General features: G+C 35.7%; 1 protein-coding gene across 1 annotated transcript in view; it reads right to left on the bottom strand.

Annotated features, from left to right (window-relative positions):
• The window catches only part of LOC134657010 (calcium release-activated calcium channel protein 1-like), a 51890-nt gene extending 30756 nt beyond the window's left edge, over positions 1-21134 (bottom strand). Inside the window, exon 1 of the mRNA XM_063512577.1 lies at positions 20954-21134. Within this exon, the coding sequence (XP_063368647.1) occupies positions 20954-21001 (48 nt within the window). The 5' untranslated portion in view covers positions 21002-21134. The remainder of the gene's footprint in view (positions 1-20953) is intronic.
• Between the last annotated feature and the right edge of the window lie 1027 nt (positions 21135-22161).

The raw sequence follows: 22161 nt of genomic DNA, 5'->3' as shown, positions 1-22161 counted from the left end.
TAAAAATGAGTATGTTAAGATATTCTGTTGCACAATCTTATACTTACTAACAGAGGTTACTTATTTAAGCCACTTTTTACCTCAACATTCATATCCTAACCTAAAGGGGAAAGTCTACTTACCTAGGTACAAATATTACATCTATGTTCTTATTTGTTTTAGGTTTTAACAGTATTAGCTGTAATACTGGTAGCTGATGGCAACTACCAACGCGGGACTAGTCAAGATGATGGCTTGTCCATTGGCCAGACTACTGTAAGTCAATACCTTTCTCGAGCAACTTGCACACAGAAGGTAAGTTCTCTTGAGCACTGAATTAAGTACTTACTAGACATAAAAAACTGTGACGTTCCACTAGGCGTGTCTTAGTAACTTTTTTGAATAAGTATGAGTGTGGCTGTATTGTGCAATGAGATAGGTAACTATTGTTTGATAGTTATGTTAAGTAGTTACTGGGTCTAGGATACATACTGTTATTCTTCATATTCAATTATTCATTATGTGAAAAAAACTGACAATCACAATATAAATTCCTGAAAATCTACCATGTGTAATTTTAAGTGAAATTGTATATTGTGAGATAAATAAATCATATCATATCATATCATAATCTGGGAATGCATTTAAGGTTTAACTAAGGCATCCAGTTCTAGTTCTAATGTGCTGCATTGTTGACAAACATACTTAGTCATATTTTTATTAAAAAAAAATAATACAGGCCTATTGCTTGATGACTAGCGGAATGCGCAGCAAGCAGCAACCTCGAGTCTAGGACAAAACTTAACTTTCATATTTTTGGTGTGCATCAGTAAGCGTTCATATTGCTCTTCACGAGACTCCAATGGATAATACATATATATAAAAACTAGCGGATAATATATATAAAAACCAATGGATATTATTCCCCGAAATGGTCGTTCCCGTCGATTAGTTACTAGTAGCTATATTTTGGGTGCAAATAGCCTGCACTCATGTGAAAATATTTCATTCATAGCTGCCACATGAACCTGCTGTTACTTATTTCCTTATTTTTCTTCCAGAAAACTTCTCGTGGATACAGGGGGAAATTAAGGAAGGCGCTCCCCGAGGACTTCCTAAGCATCATGCACAAAACCGGCTGTTGTTAACAGCCCATCAACCTGCACACTAGCGCCACTGCTAAGTAATCGTGATTATTTCAATTTAACGAAATATATTTAAAAAAGGGGGCCGCTACGCATTGTATCTTGTATTAAAGTACCTTTTGAATACTCGTACATCAAACTAGTTTCTATGTTGCTGGATTCGTCAATCTATGCGTCCAAGTTAAAACGGCCGTTTTTGTTTTGAGTTTATAGATTGACGAATTCAGCAACATAGAAACTAGTTTGATATATTCACAAGGTACTTTAATACAAGATACAGTACGTAGCGGCCCCCCTTTTTTAAATATCTTTCGTTAAATTGAAATAATCATGATTATTTAGCAGTGGCGCTAGTGTGCACGTTGATGGGCTCTTGAGAATGTGCGCGTGCGAGCCAGCTTAATAAATACTTATTTCGCCTATAACCAACTATGTTTTACTATCACACAAATACCTACCTAATCTATTTACCTATTTTTCTATGGTCAATCTTCATACAAAACAGCATTCCCCGCATGTAGGTGTCGCTTATTCTTATTTTTCATTTTAGCGTACAAAATCTGTCACTGTTACTACTTATAGCTTCTAAACGTATTTAATCCGACTTTCATATATATATACACTATAGTATAATTAAAGCATTTTAAGCACGTTCTTATTTAAAGACGCATCTAGTTAGTCTGTGGCGGTCAAAAGGTTAAATAAGAATATTCCTAAATGCTCTATTATGCTATAAGTCTACCTACTTTAGTAACTATAACTACGGTCAGACAGAGTTTAATACTCTAATAATTAATGTTAAATTTTAAAAAACTATGTTAAATCCATTAACAACAATGTCAATATTCTCGCGGCGTTGGCACTGTTGTCAGTCTTCTATGTTTACTAGGTAAGTTAAGAGCCCGTCAACATGCACACTAGCGCCACTGCTAAATAATCGTGATAATTTAAATTTAACGAAAGATTTTTTTAAAGGGGGCCGCTACGTATTGTATCTACATAGTATTAAAGTAACTTTTGAATACATCAAACTAGTTTTATGTTGCTGGATTCGCCGATCTATGAACTTAAAACAAAAACGGCCGTTTTAACTTTGGACGCATAGATTGAAGAATCCAGCAACATAAAAACTAGTTTGATGTATTCAAGAGGTACTTAAATGTGACGGAATCTATGAAAAGGGACCTTATTGTCGATGGCGCTTACGTCATTATTAAAGATGCTCCGATATAAATATAATGCCGCGCGATGTAAGCGCCATCGACAATAAGGTCCCTTTTCATAGATAATGCCCCAAATACAAAATACAGTACGTAGCGGCCCCCTTTTTTAAATACCTGACGTTAATTTGAAATAATCACGATTATTTAGCAGTGGCGCTAGTGTGCACGTTGATGGGCTCTTAACAATATCGGCTCTGTGCTGCTGGAGAGAATATTATAAATGGGTAAATAACACAACTATTGCCAAAAAGATAAACCAAGTTTATTTTCACATTAAATTATGGTATACAAACAAATCATTAATTGTCGTCCCCGGTGCGAAAGTGCCCATGATGCTAGCAACTTTTCAACGCTGGATTACTATGGGCAGCTTTTGCACCAGGAACGGCTCGGAGCGAGGGCCGTAATGTATAGGTATACATAGTAATGACCTGAAAAGGGAAAAAGTGTTTTGGTCTCAGACACACTCAGAGTACTCAGACAACGATATAACCGGAGAGTTAGCCACGGAAATAGGTACTTATGCAATTTATAGAGCAACGTAATCCCTCTAGTTAGTGTGCCATACTATCATTATTAATTAATCCGGTCGCCTGGCAGCAGTTCAGCGGTGGGTGTGAGAGTGGTTGGGCAACAACGGAGTTGTAAAATCAATTGAAGGTGTGCAATTTATAGAGCTCTGTGTTTGGTGTGATATTATAGCTAATTATGTATTTAATTCAAATATAACAATGCCAGGCGTTTTTGCTTTACGTATATAATCCACTCGTACTTTTCGCAATCGTACTTTTTGTACTCTGTCACAGAATAAATAATAGTACTACTCTGTTCGATTACGCCTAGGTATGTGTTAAGAAAAAGTAGAAGACATATACAACTATGCGTGAAGCAATTGTGAGTCAGGTGGAATTTGCTCATGGTCTTCCTGCAGGCGCTCAAGTGGTTTGTGTACTTTCATCACCTGACACTACTATTCCCCCAAATAAAACGCCTGGCATTGTTATATTTGAATTAAATATATAATTAGCTATGATATCATTTTACAACCCCTTTGTTGCCCATCCACTCACACACCCACCGCTGAACTGCTGCCATGCTGGATTAATTAATAATGATAGTATGGCCCACTAACTAGAGGGATTTCGTTGCTCTATAAATTGCATAAGTACCTATTTCCGTGGCTAGCTCTTAGACTAATATATCTATATATATAAATGCAAGTGTCCTGACTGACTGACTGACTGACTGACTGACTGACTGATTCATCAACGCAGAGCCGAAACTACAAAAGCTAGAAAGTTGAAATTTGCACACTAGGTTTCATTTATAAAGTGTACAAGAGATAAGAAGCGATTTTGAAAAATTCAACCCCTAAGGGGGTTAAAAAGGGGATGAAAGGTTGTATGGGGTACAAGTTTTATTTTAAGCTAGGAATTTGAAACTTTGTAAAAATGTATTATATTAAAAAACAAGAAAACTAATTTCAGCGTTTTTGAAAATTCATCCCCCAAGGTGGTGAAAAAGGGGTTGAAAGTTTGTATGGAGATCAAATATTTTTGTGAGTGTTGGACTTGAAACTTTGTATATGGAGATATTATTATAAGACAGAAAAAGTAATTTCAGCGTTTTTGAAAATTCATCCCCTAACACGGTTAAAAAGGGGTAGAAAGTTTGAATCCATTACAAATGCTTTGAAACTTCTTAGAAAGGCATAATAGCCGATTACAAAAAAAAAGTAATTGCAACGTTTTTGGAAATTCCACCCCTAAGGGGGTTAAAAAGGGGATGAAAGTTCGTCTTTGAGTGCAAATTTTATTTTAATCTAGGAACTTGAAACTTTGCAAAAAGGTATTAAATTAAAATACAAGAAAACTAATTTCAGCGTTTTTGAAAATTCATCCCCCAAGGTGGTGAAAAAGGGGTTGAAAGTTTGTATGGATATCAAATATTTTTGTGAGTGTGGGACTTGAAACTTTGTATATAGGGATATTATTATAAGACAGAAAAAGTAATTTCAGCGTTTTTGAAAATTCATCCCCTAACAGTGTTAAAAAGGGGTAGAAAGTTTGAATCCATTACAAATACTTTGAAACTTCTTAGAAAGGCATAATAGCCGATTACAAAAAAAAGTAATTGCAACGTTTTTGGAAATTCAATCCCTAAGGGTGTTAAAAAGGGGAAGAAAGTTCGTCTTGGGGTGCAAATTTTATTTTAATCTAGGAACTTGAAACTTTGCAAAAAGGTATTAAATTAAAATACAAGAAAACAATCTTTTTTGCGTTTTTGAAAATTCATCCCCTAAGGTGGTGAAAAAGGGGTTGAAAGTTTGTATGGATATCAAACATTTTTTTCGAGCGCGGGACTTGAATCTTTGTATTTGGGGATATTATTAGAAGACAGGAAAAGTAATTTCAGCGTTTTGTAAAATTCATCCCCTAACAGGGTTAAAAAGGGGTTGAAAGTTCGTATAGGGCTCAAATTTTATTTTAAGCTAGGAACTTGACACTTTGCAAAAATATATTAAATTAAAATACAAGAAAAGTATTTCAGCGTTTTTAAAAATTCATCCCCTAACAGGTTTAAAAAGGGGTTGAAAGATGGAATCCATTACAAATTCTTTGAAACTTCTTATAAACGCGTAACATAAAATAAAAAATGACATTAATTAAACATTATTAAAAATTCAACCCCTAAGGGGGTTAAAAAGGGGATGAAAGTTTGTCTTAGGGTTCAAATTTTATTATAAGCTAGAAACTTGAAACTTCGTAAAAAGGTATTATAATAAAAGAAAAGAAAACTTATTTCAGCGTTTTTGAAAATTCATCCCCCAAGGTGGTGAAAAAGGGGTTGAAAGTCTGTATGCACATCAAATATTTTTTTGAGTGCGGGACTTGAATCTTTGTATAAGGGCATATTATAAGAATACAAGAAAAGTAATTTCAGCGTTTTTAAAAATTCATCCCTTAAAAGGGTTAAATAGGGGTTGAAAATTTGTATGGAGACCAAAAAATTTTTTGAGTGCGGGACTTGAATCTTTGCATAAAGGCATATTATTGGAATACAAGAAAAGTAATTTCAGCGTTTTTGAAAATTCATCCCCCAAGGTGGTGAAGAAGGAGTTGAAAGTTTGTACGCACATCAAATATTTTCTTGAGTGCGGGGCTCGAATCTGTGTATAAGGGCATATTATAAGAATACAAGAAAAGTGATTTCAGCGTTTTTAAAAATTCAACCCTTAAAAGGGTTAAATAGGGGTTGAAAGTTTGTATGGATATCAAACATATTTTTGTGTGCGGGACTTGAATCTTTGTATAAAGGCATATTATACAAGAAAAGTAATTTCGGCATTTTTGAAAATTCATCCCTCAAGTTGGTAAAATAGGAGTTGAAAATTTGTATGGAGGTCAAACATTTATTTGAGAGCGGGACTTGAATCGTTGTATAAAGGCATATTATTAGAATACATGAAAAGTAATTTCAGATTTTTTTTAATTCATCCCCTAAAAGGTTTAAAAAGGGGTTGAAAGTTGGTAGAGAGTTCAAATTTTATTAAAAGCTAGGAACTTCAAACTTCGTAAATAGGTTGTTAGGTAGTAGGTTTTACTAAATAGTGGACATGAAAATATGCTGGGGGTTGAGAGGGATTATATCGAGAACAATTTTATTCAGTTAGGGGCTTGAAACTTCGTAGCCAGGTTGTGTATTTATAATAATTAACAAATGATTAACAGCCCCTACTGCTATCTTTTGCTGCATAATGTTCTAAGCTAATGTAGAATATATAACCACCAATATACATATCCACGCGTACGAAGTCGCGGGCTACAGCTAGTATAATATACAAATACTTAAATACATAGAAAACATCCATGACTCGGGAACAAATATCTGTGCTCATCACACAAATTAATGCCCTTACCGGGATTCGAACCAGGACCGCGGCTTCACAGGCAGGGTGACTACCCATTAGACCAGACCGGTCGTCAAAACATATATATGTACTTACATAAGAGAATTTGGGACGTTAGCCGCGTACCCTGCCTCGTTTCCAGCCTTGGCCACCGGTGGACTTGATCACTTTATCTTTAGTGTATGACATATATTTCAATTTATAAGAACTGAAACAAACTACTAATGATGTCGCGGGGTAAACTATAAAAATACTAACGCGTTGGCCACATTGCGCGACTGGCTCCGGCTAAGGCAGGGAAGGCTAGATGGGAACGAAAGGTCCGATCGCTGTGTCTCGCTACAACCTATGGTTGTCGCCTTAGCCGAAGCCAGTCGAGCAATGTCATGGCCAAGCCGTAAGGCTAAAGGCTTCGTCACACAGGCGCGTTTTCCGGGCGGGGCGTTAGCGGGGCGCGCCGCTTTTACATATAAAACGCTCACGCCCCGCCCGGGAAACGCGCCTGTGTGACGGAAACTTAAGCGTATGCTGAGACGCAGGCGACGTAGGTCACGCAGCGCAGCACAGAGCGATTTTTGTAAAGTATAGAACGTCCTTTAGGTACGCACACTCCAGAGTAAGGACGTTCCATACTTTACAAAATCTGCTCTGTGCTGCGCTGCATGAACTGCGTCGCCTGCGTCTCATAATACGCTTAGCCTAGTGGCATTATTCATAAAAGTGTTACTGCCCTGAATTAGCTATGAATCGTTTGTCTTTATCTGTCATTTTGACTTAGATAAAGATAAGATAAAAGATAGTTTATTCAAGTAGGCATAATTACAATGCGCTTATGAACGTCAAATAAAGCTAGGTAGACCGGCTCCCTTATGTATTTGAAAGAAAGGGATAAAAAATTATTTAACTAAATCAGATCCGTAAAGTTTTATGAATAAGGTGGTAAGTACATATCTTGTCAAATAAAAATGATATTTTTGATAAAAGTTTTTATTGCCGACTATAAAGGCCCCTGTACACAATGGGCCATCGCCGGCCAAACCAAGGGACGCAGCCATGCGGTAGAATGAGATAGCAATATCACTTGCTCCCTCTAACGCATAAATGCGTCCCCCAGAATGGCGCATTGTGTACTGGGGCCTTAACAGGCAATTAATACCTACTCATAAAAACAATTTCTAAGAAACCCAAACACAAATTAGGTTGCTTTATATATATCAAAGAGTTTCTTTGCCCACATCCTGCGTCCATCATCAGATATTCGGTGGTACCATAATATTGCGTTATCAGTTATCACCCAACTTAAATAATGTATATTAAGTTTTAGCTCAATCGAATAAAGAGACGTGGGGTCTAATTTATCTTGTAATATGTACTTGATACATACATTGCAACTTAAAGGTTTGTTAGAAAAAACCTTTTAAATACCACTGTAATAGTTTCACCTACATATGCTTAACAAATAAACACTTTTACTATTGACTTCGAAATGCATGGACGTGCCTGCTGAGAAGTGTGTTCCAGGCAGAAAGTCAGAACTTTTTTTTGGCGCACTCTCTCGTTCTATAGCTAAATATTATGACTATCCCTTTTCTAAATAAGTCATTAAATAATTGAGGCTGCAGATTTTAGTTAATTTCTATCGTGTCCTCGATAACTTGAGTGTCCTCCAATATGTTATGACTGAAACAGAAACAAATAGATTAGATGAGGTCATGATTCTATAGTGGCGCAGGCTAGTACAGAGGTTCATTTGCAAATTATAAGAAATTAATGTCATTTTTAGAAAGCTGTCGTTTTTAAGTCAGGGGGATTTTATAGTTTCATTGGTCCGATTTCGTTTCGACTGAAAATAAATTAAATTTTGTTCCAGTAACTATTAATCCGTTATTTAAAGCATTTTTGTTATTATTATTTTATTAAAGAGTACCTATTATGTATTAAAGTGTAGTCTATGCCACCTGCGGCATAAAAACATACCAATGAACATCTTATTCAACAATATTTGTCTCAGTAGTTAAGCTTTTATGCTAGGGTAATACACGACACAAACATACCCACACACATACATACATACCTACATACATAGGCTGCTAAAATCATAATTCTTCCCATTGTCACGTATACAATCAAACCACTTAGGGTATTGCAAATGAAAACATTTAAAATAAGAGTACCTACTTAAATCTTTCAATTAAACTGCTGGCAATACACACTAGGCTATGCCTGCGCAGTTTAGCATGTACACTGTACAGTTCAACTGCACAGGTAAAGCCGGTTTGGAAACTGCAGTCGAATGCCTTTTTACCTGTGCAGTTAGACTGTACATAAAAATTAAATATTAATAATATTTTATCCTTATGTCTTAGATTCATGGCACAAAGTGTGGTGGTGTTTTTCTTTTGTCAATACACTTGAATTCTTACATACAAAACCAGCTTCTACAATATTCAGATAGGGTAAAAAAACAATTTTGAAAGTGAGGTCTACGGGTTCCAAAGTTTTTAATTGTTGTTACAATCATTATGACCTTTTTCTGCAGTGTGAAAAAAATGTCAATTGGTAGTTTAGTAGTGTATCTTTCAATGTTGTTAACTCTAGTTTACCAAAAACAAGTATAACAAACTAGAACTTTCTAGTTAGGTAATTAATCTACAGTTGGATCAACTTTTACAACATCCATTGTTGCCATGACAACTTCATGCAATTATAGTAGTCATAGAACAGTTTTTAACAAACTTTTGTCACTTAGTAGAACATAGTCATAGTAGAAGATCAGTGTCAATAGTTTTAAATGGCACAATAAACTCTTCATGATTTTAGTTTAAGAAAGGTGTACTTACATCTCCAATCCTTGATTCTTCTGGATCCATTTTAGACAAGCCAGTTCTCCCGGTAATTGGTTGAGTTACCGCTCACTGCTAGCGGAGCCTGGGTTGCTGCCACATTGATTTTTCTAACTTTGCAGCTCAATTAACGACAAGTCTGACAATAAAAATAGAATTTATAGATAATTGACACATTTAACAGCTAAATTGTATTCAGTGATGACTTGATGACCCTACCTGCAACGGTAGTTAGAAACTGGATTTGGGCTAATATCAACAAGATAAACAACAAACATTAACACATTAACTGCCAGCGACTCACTAGGGGAGTTCACTGTTCGTAGGCGCTTTTTGCTACATACGGTTTTTCCCGTGTTATCGGCTACACTCGTAGCGCGTAGCTCGCGCTGGCACTGAATGTTTTAAGTAATGCTAAGTTATGGATGTTTCTTGTGTCCATACTACAAACTTTGCTTAGTTTGAGATGAGGTTGATCTGTATTAATTATTAGCATAGTACTTACCGACTTCCATGCCTGCTGCCACTGATGCCACTGATCTGTACGGATCGTGCTCTCATAGAACTTGTATGCAGCACTGCACTTATCTCTGGCTTCCGAGAGGCTCATGGTCCTCCCTGTACTCCCTGTAGGCGAACAGGGGATGCTGAGTTATATATTTTGCTAGCATTTTCTTCTGCGTCAAAGAATCGACTGAAAAACATATTCATGACAAAATCAGTTATGATCAAACGAATTATAACTTTTTCTGTAAATAAATTATTGGTTTTTAGAGAAACTTACATTATGCGTGGCATTTTCTTTAGATTTCACAGCAAATCAGTATTTTTCTTCAACTTGGTTTGTATTCTGATATTTTCACTGATCACGCGCGTACGCGATGCTTGTCAATGTCAAATTATTGTCAATTGACTCAATTGTCAAACACGATTATCCGTGCATGTTATAATGTAGGTCAATTTGTATAAAGCTGTCACTCATTTAAACACTTTTCAATTTGGAAGTGTAGTAATAAAATTGACTATTCATGTTCAAACTATGTCCGACACACGTCCGACATATGAATAAGGGCAGCCATTGAATAGATTTTTCATAAGCTCTACGCATAGACAGTCGTGGTCACTATCGTATGATAGTCGATAACTTTATTCAATATCGACGTGGTAGGCTTATCGTAGCTCGGGGCCATGCTCAGCGATATGACAAATTTACCAATAACGTTAGAAGACAACGTATCATACCACGTGCAATATGATACGCCCGTGCTAAGCCCGCAGAATGCGATTTTGCTCACTGTTTTTAAGTAGCAAAGTACCCTTGTTCGAGCTGCTGAGGTGAAAACTTAATTGTTGGTATATCTTAAGAAAACGTGAGTGAATAGAGGTAAGTGATGAAGAAGGAATACATTTTTCGGGTTCTCTAATATGTTCTCACTGCTGAGGTGAAAAGTTTTGTGAACTACACGAGATCAAAGTTATTTACATCTCGTGCGCTTTTGAGTCCCTTACTACGCTCAAGATTCTAAATTAGATTCTAGTATAGAATCTTTCGCTTGCACGGGACTCAAAATAAGCACTCGAAGAAATATCAAACTTCGATCTCTTGTTGTACAAATAAATATTTTCTCTAATTACCAAAAATGTTCATTGTTTGATATTTTTTTTACATTTCAAATATTGTTAACGATATGCTGATATTTGGTGAAACGGAAAACGACTCTTGTTCAAGCCCGATGCCGGGCCCGTTGACAGGTCAGGTAAGTGTGGATCTAATGATTAAATCCACACTAATCTAATACTCTAATAATAGGCTTGAGACGCTCAAGTAAGCAGACAGATTTTAACCACGCATTCCTGAGGATAAGGATTTACATCTCGTGCGCTTTTGAGTCCCTTACTACGCTCAAGATTCTAAATTAGATTCTAGTATAGAATCTTTCGCTTGCACGGGACTCAAAATAAGCACTCGAAGAAATATCAAACTTTGATCTCTTGTTGTACAAATAAATATTTTCTCTAATTGCCAAAAATGTTCATTGTTTGATATTTTTTTTACATTTCAAATATTGTTAACGATATGCTGATATTTGGTGAAACGGAAAACGACTCTTGTTCAAGCCCGATGCCGGGCCCGTTGACAGGTCAGGCAAGTGTGGATCTAATGATTAAATCCACACTAATCTAATACTCTAATAATAGGCTTGAGACGCTCGAGTAAGCAGACAGATTTTAACCACGCATTCCTGAGGATAAGGAGCAAAAAATATGATGAACGTTTGTTCAAATTCAGGAATTTTTTTTCATGTGTGTTGTCATTGACAAATATTGTTAACGATGTTCTTACAAATATTTCGTGAAACGGAAAACGGCCTTTGCTCGGATCCGACGTCGGATCCGTTGGCCGTGTCCGTATGGATGTAATACTCGTAAGCCCAAGACTCATGACAGTCACGAAAAGAGCCCTACTCCCATCTTAAAGGCCGGCAACGCACTAACAACCGTTCTGGGGTTGGTGGTGTAATCGCTTACCATTAGGTGATCCATCTGCTCGTTTGCCTCCTATATCATAAAAAAAAACGAAAAGAAGTAAAAATATATCGAACCCATCGAACGTCAAGTTCTTAGAGAAAAAAAAGTACCTATTAATAATAACTTCATAGTTCTAGATAACCACAAAGGTTAAGAGGCACTTAGGTATAGCTTAATATAAGAACAAGAAACCACAAATCTTGGAACAATAGATCGTTGAAGATGTGTTGAAGTGTCCACGTATTGTTGTATGTTTTCCTTCAATAATAAAAATAAATTTTATTATGATTACTTCACTTCATTATTCATTCGGATTTACAAGAAAAAAATAGGTGATAACAGTCAAATGTTAATCGTACTTAGGTACCTACTTGTTAAAGGGACACGTTACTAGCTCGCATTTATAGTACAGTTTAGTGTGTTGAAAGTGTTGAAACCCCCCTTTTAAGGATATATTGTATTGATGGTATACAGATGTTGTGTCAGCAATGTGTGTTTCATATAACATTTATTGATAAATTATAATTAATTATAAAATTGATCTTTAACTTTTATTAAATATTAAAGATTTAACTTAATTTTCATTTACAGATCATAATTGTTATACCTACTTACATACGTAGGTAGGTACTTAATATACGGATTAGATATTAATATTCATTCAAAATTTTAAATTTACAGCATGTGGAAGGAATTCAATGACTAAGTAAGTAGATAAGTAAATTAACAATAACAATGGCAACTTACGGAAGACTGGTGACATTTTTATGTCATAATTGCGTAATAGGACGATTGTTCACAATAATAATTATCTTATTAGACGCAAAGACAAACAAACAAAATTAATTTATGTTATGTAATTATATATATGGACTTAGGTAATATTACACGAAACTCGTAACTGAGCGAACCCTAGCAGGCAGTAAAATAAATCGTAATTATAACATTGTTCTAATAATTTTTATCTCAATTTAAAATTAAGAAGGATTTCAATTCGTTGGCAAAGCCAGACGTTTAAGAAATTGTTATTTAGTAAACGCTTCACATGTTTAATTCAGTCTTCCTATAACTGTTATCCTAACTACGAGGGGCGTTCAAAATATTCTCGGTATTGATATCTTACGACCTCTTCTAAAATTTCTTTCGTTACTGGCCGCTAAGGTTTATTCATTGACATTAAAAAAAAGTATAATTCGAACCGAGATGGTCTTTTGTTTTTCTGCAATTGCTGAACAAACATGAACATCATGTGCGAATTGACAATGTTAACTAAATTAGAACATCGATGCGTGATAAAATTCTTGACAAAACAGGGTAAAAATCAAAAAACCATAAAAGAGGAAATGGATTGTGTTTACCGTGAGTCTGCTCCTTCTTTATCTACCATTCAAAAGTGGTCAAGCGAGTTTAAACGCGGAAGGGAGAGTATTGAAGATGACCCTAGACCTGGCCGGCCTGTAGTAGCTACTTCACAAGAAAATATTGATAAAGTGGAAAAACTTATATTGGAAGATGGTCGAGTGAAGGTAAAATCTATAGCACAAGTAACCAATCTCTCTATTGGTACCGTACATCTATATATATAAATGCAAGTGTCCTGACTGACTGACTGACTGACTGACTGACTGACTGACTGATTCATCAACGCAGAGCCGAAACTACAAAAGCTAGAAAGTTGAAATTTGCACACTAGGTTGCATTTATAAAGTGTACAAGAGATAAGAAGCGATTTTGAAAAATTCAACCCCTAAGGGGGTTAAAAAGGGGATGAAATGTTGTATGGGGTTCAAGTTTTATTTTAAGCTAGGAATTTGAAACTCTGTAAAAATGTATTATATTAAAAAACAAGAAAACTAATTTCAGCGTTTTCGAAAACTCATCCCCCAAGGTGGTGAAAAAGGGGTTGAAAGTTTGTATGGAGATCAAATATTTTTGTGAGTGTGGGACTTGAAACTTTGTATATGGGTATATTATTATAAGACAGGAAAAGTAATTTCAGCGTTTTTGAAAATTCATCCCCTAACAGGGTTAAAAAGGGGTTGAAAGTTTGAATCAATTACAAATGCTTTGAAACTTCTTAGAAAGGCATAATAGCCGATTATAAAAAAAAGTCATTGCGACGTTTTAGGAAATTCAACCCCTAAGGGGGTAAAAAAGGAGATGAAACTTTGTCTTGGGGTGCAAATTTTATTTTAAGCTAGGACCTTGAAACTTTGCAAAAAGGTATTAAATTAAAAAACTAGAAAACTAATTTCAGAGTTTTTAAAAATTCATCCCCCGAGGTGGTGAAAAAGGGGTTGAAAGTTTGTACGGAGATAAAATATTTTTGAGAGTTCGGGACTTGAGTCTTTGTATAAAGCCATATTATTAGAATTCAAGAAAAGTAATTTCAGCGTTTTTAAAAATTCATCCCTTAAAAGGGTTAAAAAGGGGATGAAAGGTTGTATGGGGTTCAAGATTTATTTCAAGCTAGGAATTTGAAACTTTGTAAAAATGTATTATATTAAAAAATAAGAAAACTAATTTCAGCGTTTTCGAAAATTCATCCCCCAAGGTGGTGAAAAAGGGGTTGTAAGTTTGTATGGAGATCAAATATTTTTGTGAGTGTGGGACTTTAAACTTTGTATATGGGTATATTATTATAAGACAGGAAAAGTAATTTCAGCGTTTTTAAAAATTGATCCCCTAACAGGGTTAAAAAGGGCTTGAAATGAAAGATTGAATCCATTACAAATGCTTTGAAACTTTTTAGAAAGGCATAATAGCCGATTGCAAAAAAAAGGAATTGCGACGTTTTAGGAAATTCAACCCATAAGGGGGTAAAAAAGGGGATGAACTTTGTCTTGGGGTGCAAATTTTATTTTAAGCTAGGACCTTGAAACTTCGCAAAAAGCTATTAAATTAAAAAACAATAAAACTAATTTCAGCGTTTTTTAAAATTCATCTCCAAGGTGGTGAAAAAGGGGTTGAAAGTTTGTACGGAGATCAAATATTTTTTAGAGTGCGGGACTTGAATCTTTGTATAAAGCCATATTATTAGAACTCAAAAAAGTAATTTCAGCGTTTTTAAAATTCATCCCTTAAAAGGGTTAAAAAGGGGTTGAAAGATTGTATAGGGTTTAAATTTTATTTTAAGCTACGAATTTGTAACTTTGTAAAAAGTTATTTCATTAAAAGAGAAGAAAACTAATGACAGCGTTTTTCAAAATTCAACATTTAAAGTGGTGAAAAAGGGGTTGAAAACTTGTATAGAGGTCAAAATTTTTTGTAAGTGCAGGACTTGAATCTTTGTATAATGACATATTATTAGAATACGAGAAAAGTAATTGCAGCGTTTTTAAAAATTCATCCCCTATAAGGGTCCAAAAGGGGTTGAAAGTTTGTATAGGGTTCAAATTTTAGCTAGGAACTTGAAACTTCGAAAAAAAGGTATTTTATTAAAAAACAAGAAAACCTATTCAGCGTTTTTAAAAATTCATCCCTCGAGGAGGTGAAAAAGGGGTTTAAAGTTTGTATGGAGATCAAATATTTTTGAGAGTGCGGGATTTAAACTAAATTAAATTTATAAAGGTAATTTATTAAGAGAAAAGAAAACTAATTTCAGAGTCTTTGATAACTCATCCCCCAAGGTGGTGAAAAGGGGGTCGAAAATTTGTATGGAACCCAAATATTTATTTGAGTGCGGGACTTGAATCGTTGTATAAAGGCATATTTTTTATAATTTCATTGAATAACTGACATTGTAATTGTACCTATCTTGATATCTTAATTAAGCTGATTAATTAATTAATTTGAATATTATATAACAACGAAACCTAATACCTAAATAAATTGACATGTAATATTTAAAATATTATGAATAAATGACTATGACTATGACTATGACTATTATTACAATACAAGAAAAGTAATTTCAGCTTTTTTAAAAATTCATCCCCTAAAAGTTTAAACAGGGGTTGAGAGGGTTGGACTGTAGCAAAGGGGGGGCTGGGACTTAAATTTTTTTTTGACAAAGTGGTGTCATTATGACACTATTTTTAAATGATTGTAATGTGTAGACCACGTCAAAATAAGCATCTTTCATTGGAAAAACTTTTCTCTAAAACAAAAAATGGCCGAGTTAGACGCCTCCAAAGATTGATGTCTTTAAAGGGAGCTGGGATTTGGAAAATTTTCATCGAGAGTGGTGTCATTATGACATATATTTTAAATTATTGTAACGTATAGAACACGTCAAAATAAGCAACTTTTACTTGCAAAACTTTTTTCTAAAATTGAAAATGGAGGAGATAGAGCGTTTTACATTACAGCTTTTAAGGCAGGTCGGTGTAGGTACGACGACGAGCGAAGCGAGGAGGAGTGTTAGGTAGAACTGCGACCTTACAGCGCGCGAGCCGAGCGAGCGAAGCGAGCGTGCCGCGGCAGCGGCCGGCGAAGCGCCAGAACCGACTATTTTATAATAATAAAATTTTACAAGTCCCAGCTCCCTTTAAAAACATCAATCTTTGGTCACGTCTAACTCGGCCATTTTTAATTTTAGAGAAAAGTTTATTAAGAAAAAAGTGATTATTTCATCAAAATCTTGTAAATTATTCTAAGTGTTTTGAAACCCCCTATGTTTTTTTCATTTTCTCAAAACAAAATTCTAAGTCCCAGAAACGGCCCCCCTTTGGTACAGTCTGACCGTTGAGAGTTGGTAGAGGGTTCAAATTTTGTTTAAAGCTATGAACTTCAAACTTCGTAAATAGGTAGTTAGGTAGTAGGTTTTATTAAATAGTGGACTTGAAAATCTTCTGGGGGTGGAGAGAGATTATATTGAGAACAATTTTATTCAGTTAGGGGCTTGAAATTTCGTAGCCAGGTTGTGAAAGACAAATCTCATGCGTTGTATAATAATTATCAAATGATTAACCGTCCCTACTGTTATCTTTTGCTGCATAATGTTCTAAGCTAAAGTAGAATTTATAACCACCAATATACAAATCCACGCGTACGAAGTCGCGGGCAACAGCTAGTGATATTATACATGACCATCTTAATATGTCAAAAGTAAGTGCAAGATGGGTTCCGCGAATGCTGACTCGGCTTCAAAAAGACATGCGTGTAGCTTGTTGTTCCGATTTTATTGACCTGTGCGGTGAAAATCCTGATGAGGTGCTGCAAAGAATAGTTACTGGAGATGAAACCTGGGTTCATCATTATGACCCAGAGGGTAAACAAGAGTCCATGCAGTGGCACATTAAGGGTTCAGCTCATCCCAAGAAGTTCAAGGTCATCCCTTCAGCTGGCAAGGTCATGGCCACGATATTTTGGGATTGTGAAGGAGTATTACTAATCGATTATAAAGAAAAAGGTGTAAATATCACAGGACAGTACTACGCTAACATTCTACGTCAATTAAAGGATGTAATTAAAGAAAAGAGGCGAGGAAAGTTAACCAAAGGTATTCTGCTTCTGCATGACAACGCCCCCGTCCATACTGCTCATATTGCCAAGGCAGCTATTGTTGAATGTGGGTTTAAAACTGTTACTCACCCACCGTATAGTCCGGACTTAGCCCTCAGCGACTTCTTTTTGCTCCCCAATCTTAAAAAGGATCTGCGTGGAAATAAATTTTCTGACGATGAAGCATTGAAGGCGGCAGTGGAGGAGCATTTTTACACGAAAGATAAAAAATATTTTTACGAGGGATTAAAAAAAATAATTGATCGATCTTTTAAGTGTATGAACATAGGGGGGGAGTATATTGAAAAATAAAAATATCAAACTTTTCGTACTTGTTTGTTTTCATTCTCATACCGAGAATATTTTGAATACCCCTCGTAGGATCTTAATTTTTTTTTCTAGTTAGTGCAGTGAGACTCTTACTCGTCGTATAAGGATTCTGAATTAAGCAAGATATGTGAAGCTCGTAATACCTTTATATCAGTTACAGAACGTACAGTCGCCATCAGATATATCGAAGCGGCCACGGTGCTCAGAAATATCTGAACATGCCTCTATTGTCAAGGCGTTAGGGTTCGTGTTCAGATATTTTTGAGCACCTTGGCCGCTCCGATATATATGATGGCGACTGTACACGAGCCACCGATGTGATAAATTAACTAAGTATAAATCGAGGTGTATATAGTGAATTTTCGGGGTTAAAAAATAGTGTTAATATTCATTCTGCAGGTCTATTATACAGAGTCTTACGATATAGTTACGTGGTTAAAAATACCCATTGGCAATTAGACTCCAAATGATTATGATAAGTGTAGTAATTGATTTCATAGAAGTGTTTTTTGTTATCTATCGTCTACTTACTTATTCTAGGAAAATACCAGAAGTATTTTTTAACCTTTTGAACGCCAAACGGCGCATCCATTTCCCTTGCCACTGACGCCGCGGGGGTAAAATTTAGTTTTGTGAGTAAATAATGCCAACCTAAAAGTGGGGTGTTTTTCAGTAGATTTTCATCAAAAAACGATCGACGGCAAATGCCGTCTTTGGCGTCGTTGTCACGATTTTGCGTTGACGTCAATTGCCGTATGTGGCGTTCAAAAGGTTAAGAAATAAAATTTAAGAAAAAAAAAATGTAAACGGATATACTTAATCAATTTCAGTCTACTAGATCGTTCACTTAAATATATTTGTGTTTATGACAAGTTATACGGTAGGTACCTATATTTATTTTATGTATCTACTTATTTACTTACTACCTATTTGTTCAAACCGTTGTTTGTGTTTAAACATTTTCCAGGTAATAACTATTACGTTTTACGATTTTAAATAAACATACTAGTATTTACAAGCACTGCTAGGTATTAAACACGGTACAATTCCTACGATAAGACCCGCAGAAAGCAGCGAAAATGAGTAGGCATTGAAACGATCGATAATTATTAATACAAAGGAAAGTATGGAATGCACTGGAAAATATTTCCTACTTCCTGCAATTTCTAACATAAGTATTAAAATACCTCTGTAGGATTAATGCGAAGTGTGTGGAGAGGAAAAAGCAACGCAATGATCCTTAAAATTGAAATAGTTATTTGTACAACAAGAGATCAAAGTTTGATATTTCTTCGAGTGCTTATTTTGAGTCCCGTGCAAGCGAAAGATTCTATACTAGATTCACAAGCGTAGCGAGTGAATCTAATTTAGAATCTTGAGCGTAGTAAGAGACTCAAAAGCGCACGAGATGTAAATAACTTTGATCTCGTGTAGTTCACAAAACTTTTCGCCTCAGCAGTGAGAACATATTAGAGAACCCGAAAAATGTATTCCTTCTTCATCACTTACCTATTCACTCATGTTTTCTTAAGATATACCAACAATTAAGTTTTCACCTCAGCAGCTCGAACAAGGGTACTTTGCTACTTAAAAACAGTGAGCAAAATCGCATTTTGCTCATTTTGTCTCACTCAGTGAGCAAAATGCGATTTTGCTCACTGTTTTTAAGTAGCAAAGTACCCTTGTTCGAGCTGCTGAGGTGAAAAATAAATTACCCTGAGCATTTCATTTATTAAAAAAAAAAGTCAAGGTACCTAAGGATAAGGATTCATGGAAAATGTAGCACTTAGCGACTCCTTCCGAAATGAATGTATTTGTCGGTAACGTATCTAATAACGTACATAATTTTGCACATCGCTTACTGGTTACCGCAGTACCGCCCTGTTTTAGTTAAAGGAATCAGTATGCCAATTTCAGTTGAAATGATTGACAAGAGTATATAATTTTTATACATATAGGTATCTACATGGAAGTGTCACTACTTTAAAAGATCAAATACAAATATTTAATATGTACCTATTCCCTCAGTTGTGAGTTTATTAGAATTTGAAAACCAATACCTATAATTTTAAATTCGCTACCATTAAAATGCTACGCAGATTCCCGTTGTGTACCTAGAGCTAATAATTAAAATTTAAATATAAACAAAGTTTCTTACCGTGCCGTCGATCCTCGATCCTGCTTGTATAGGTATTACGTATACTAACTTAAATAAATTGCTACAAGATTACGTAGCGTTCTCTGCTAATTATAATTATACAAATTATCTAACCTCTTTAGACCGTAAGAGTTCCTCTTCCGTCCAAACCACAATAACACTAGACACCAAGTACCTAATAGAAGCCGAGTAAATACGTTATCACTATTCACACATACCATGCATACGTGAACGTTTAAAAAACCTCGCGAAATGTTTACTGTACGAACGCTCCACTTAGACTGAGGTAGCGATGAATTAAGGAGATGACGGAAATAATATGTCGCCTTGTTACAGAAATTGATGAAGGTAAATTGATTACTTATTGTTCAAAAAAGAGGGTAGGCTCTCGGATTCAAATGCGAGAATCTGATTAATCAATCCGTGGTGATGATGGTCGTTACCGATGCTCCAAATAAATAATTAATTCATGGTATCTAGATGTATGTATTGTAACATGTGATGTGAAACATCCCACATGGAATCCGTTAGGGATTTTTGGATTCGTTCAGTTACTTGTAGTATTGTTTTGTATTTCAAATTGGTTGCGGCAGAAAAACTTGCTATACAAGATCACACACCGGCACCTTAAAGTAAATGTCTTGCATAATATTATACATAGGTACCTAATTATGTTAATTAGAAAACTAAGTGCAGTGCCGCGGTAATTTATTTTTTAAACTAATTACGGATGTAGGAGCTAGAAATATCACGACTTTCTAGAAATTATGGAATTTTATACAAAACAGTAATGTTTTCAAAAGGAGGATGAAGGTTTTATTGGTTGTTTTCAAACACACGAAATCAGTTTATCGAGCGTTAGCTAAGGTCTCCATTTCAGCATGGGAATTAATGCTATCGTATGTCCGGATGTTTTCTTCTAAAAGCCGCAATTCTCAACAGACTGGTGAAATTTTGTAAGCAGGTTCGATGATTAAATCGTTTTTTTTTATCGAAATTGGCGCAGCCTTACCTTTATTCAGTTTTAAGTTATGCTCGCGAGGTCTACAGTCCACAGTCACAGAATAAATAATAGTACTAAGTACAGAAGACTCACTCTCTAACAAAACGCGTCTGTTACGATCAGCACAGATATGGCCGCTAGGTGGCGGCAGCGCCACGCGCGGCTTATGGCTTTCCCCAAAATTGGGGCCGAACGGATGTACTTTTAGCTACCTGTAGCAAAGCGACGAAATCGCGGAGTGAGACACGCCTGCCACAGTGCCATTATATGTATATGTAGGTAGTTTAGGCTTCTTACCTTCTTGAAGCTGTAGGAACAATATTGAAATAAGGCCTAACTTCCCTCAAAAGTGGGCTTTATTATTTCACGCAAAAATTAGTTCACTAACCTTGCACAACAATTGTCGCCGACTAATCTTCTTCCTCGCGTTCGACATAACGACTTTAGACACAGTCAATCAAAAACACACTCATGCGTCTCGCGCCTTTCCACTGTATCCATTAAGAATCGTCTACTGATAAAGCTATTTGTTTCACGTGGTTTAGATGTTAAACAGACATGTTATTTAGATCATTTGATTAAATGTACAAACAGTCTAGCTTGGCTGACATCCAACTCATGAAGTCGCGAACAACTCGAACAAGGCCTAGTCCGAATGTCGGGAATAGAATAGTAGATCGATATCTTCTTTGGGTACTCCCCAAATGAAGCGTCATCGACAACTTGTGAGTCATCGTTATTGGCAAGAAAATAACACCTTGTGAGGGTTGTGGGTTTAGGAAACCTAACCTAACTAGATACACTTACCTAAGGGCATTTGATTAAGTGTACCTACAATTCTAGGGAGCTTAGCCAAGATGACAATGACACGTCGTAATATGATCTGAGGACGGTATTGAAATGAGTTTGGTTAGGGATTAAAAAGTAGATGGATTGTAGATATATAAGGAGTACTTACCTATTTTTCAGTGAAACAAATAAGTATAGGTACATATGTGCCACTAATAGCCAATGCCGTTTGATTAAGTACTTACTGTGTCTGATACGTCCAGCATTTTGAGTGTTTTACAAAATGCTACCGTCGCATCATCGCTTCAATGTCTTGGAAAGTTGGAATCGTAAACCTGAAAAAGAAAAATAGCATTTCATGATTTTATCACAGAACTCGGAATTTCGTAGGTAGTTGATTACTTACAATTTTATACTACCTATCACACAAGTTTTCGATAGAAAATACGTAGGTACCTAAGGCGCAAATTATACAGAGAAGGCGTGGTGAAGGCGAGGAGCAGGCGCGGCGCAGGCAATGCCGCTTGAGGCATGGGGCAGTGCGCCTACGCTGCGCCGTGCCTTTGCCTTACGCGGACTGTGTAGAATTCACGCCTTGTGGCCGAAGTCTAACTTGAATGGTAACACATGCGCGTTGTCAACTCTTTTTAGAAAAGAAAGAAAATACATTTAACTAGAACCAGATACATTAGGTATCTTACTTACCTACCTTAAATGATTCGCTATTTAGGTAAAATGGAGGTCCTTTTAATTTTTTGTTAATTGTATATGGGTACCTACCTAATAAGAATAAGAACACTGTACCTA

Source organism: Cydia amplana, chromosome 19 (genome assembly GCF_948474715.1).
Source record: "Cydia amplana chromosome 19, ilCydAmpl1.1, whole genome shotgun sequence".
NCBI classification, from domain to species: domain Eukaryota; kingdom Metazoa; phylum Arthropoda; class Insecta; order Lepidoptera; family Tortricidae; genus Cydia; species Cydia amplana.
The sequence above is the reverse complement of the archived record's forward strand: the minus strand, read 5'-3'. Positions and strand labels throughout refer to the sequence as shown.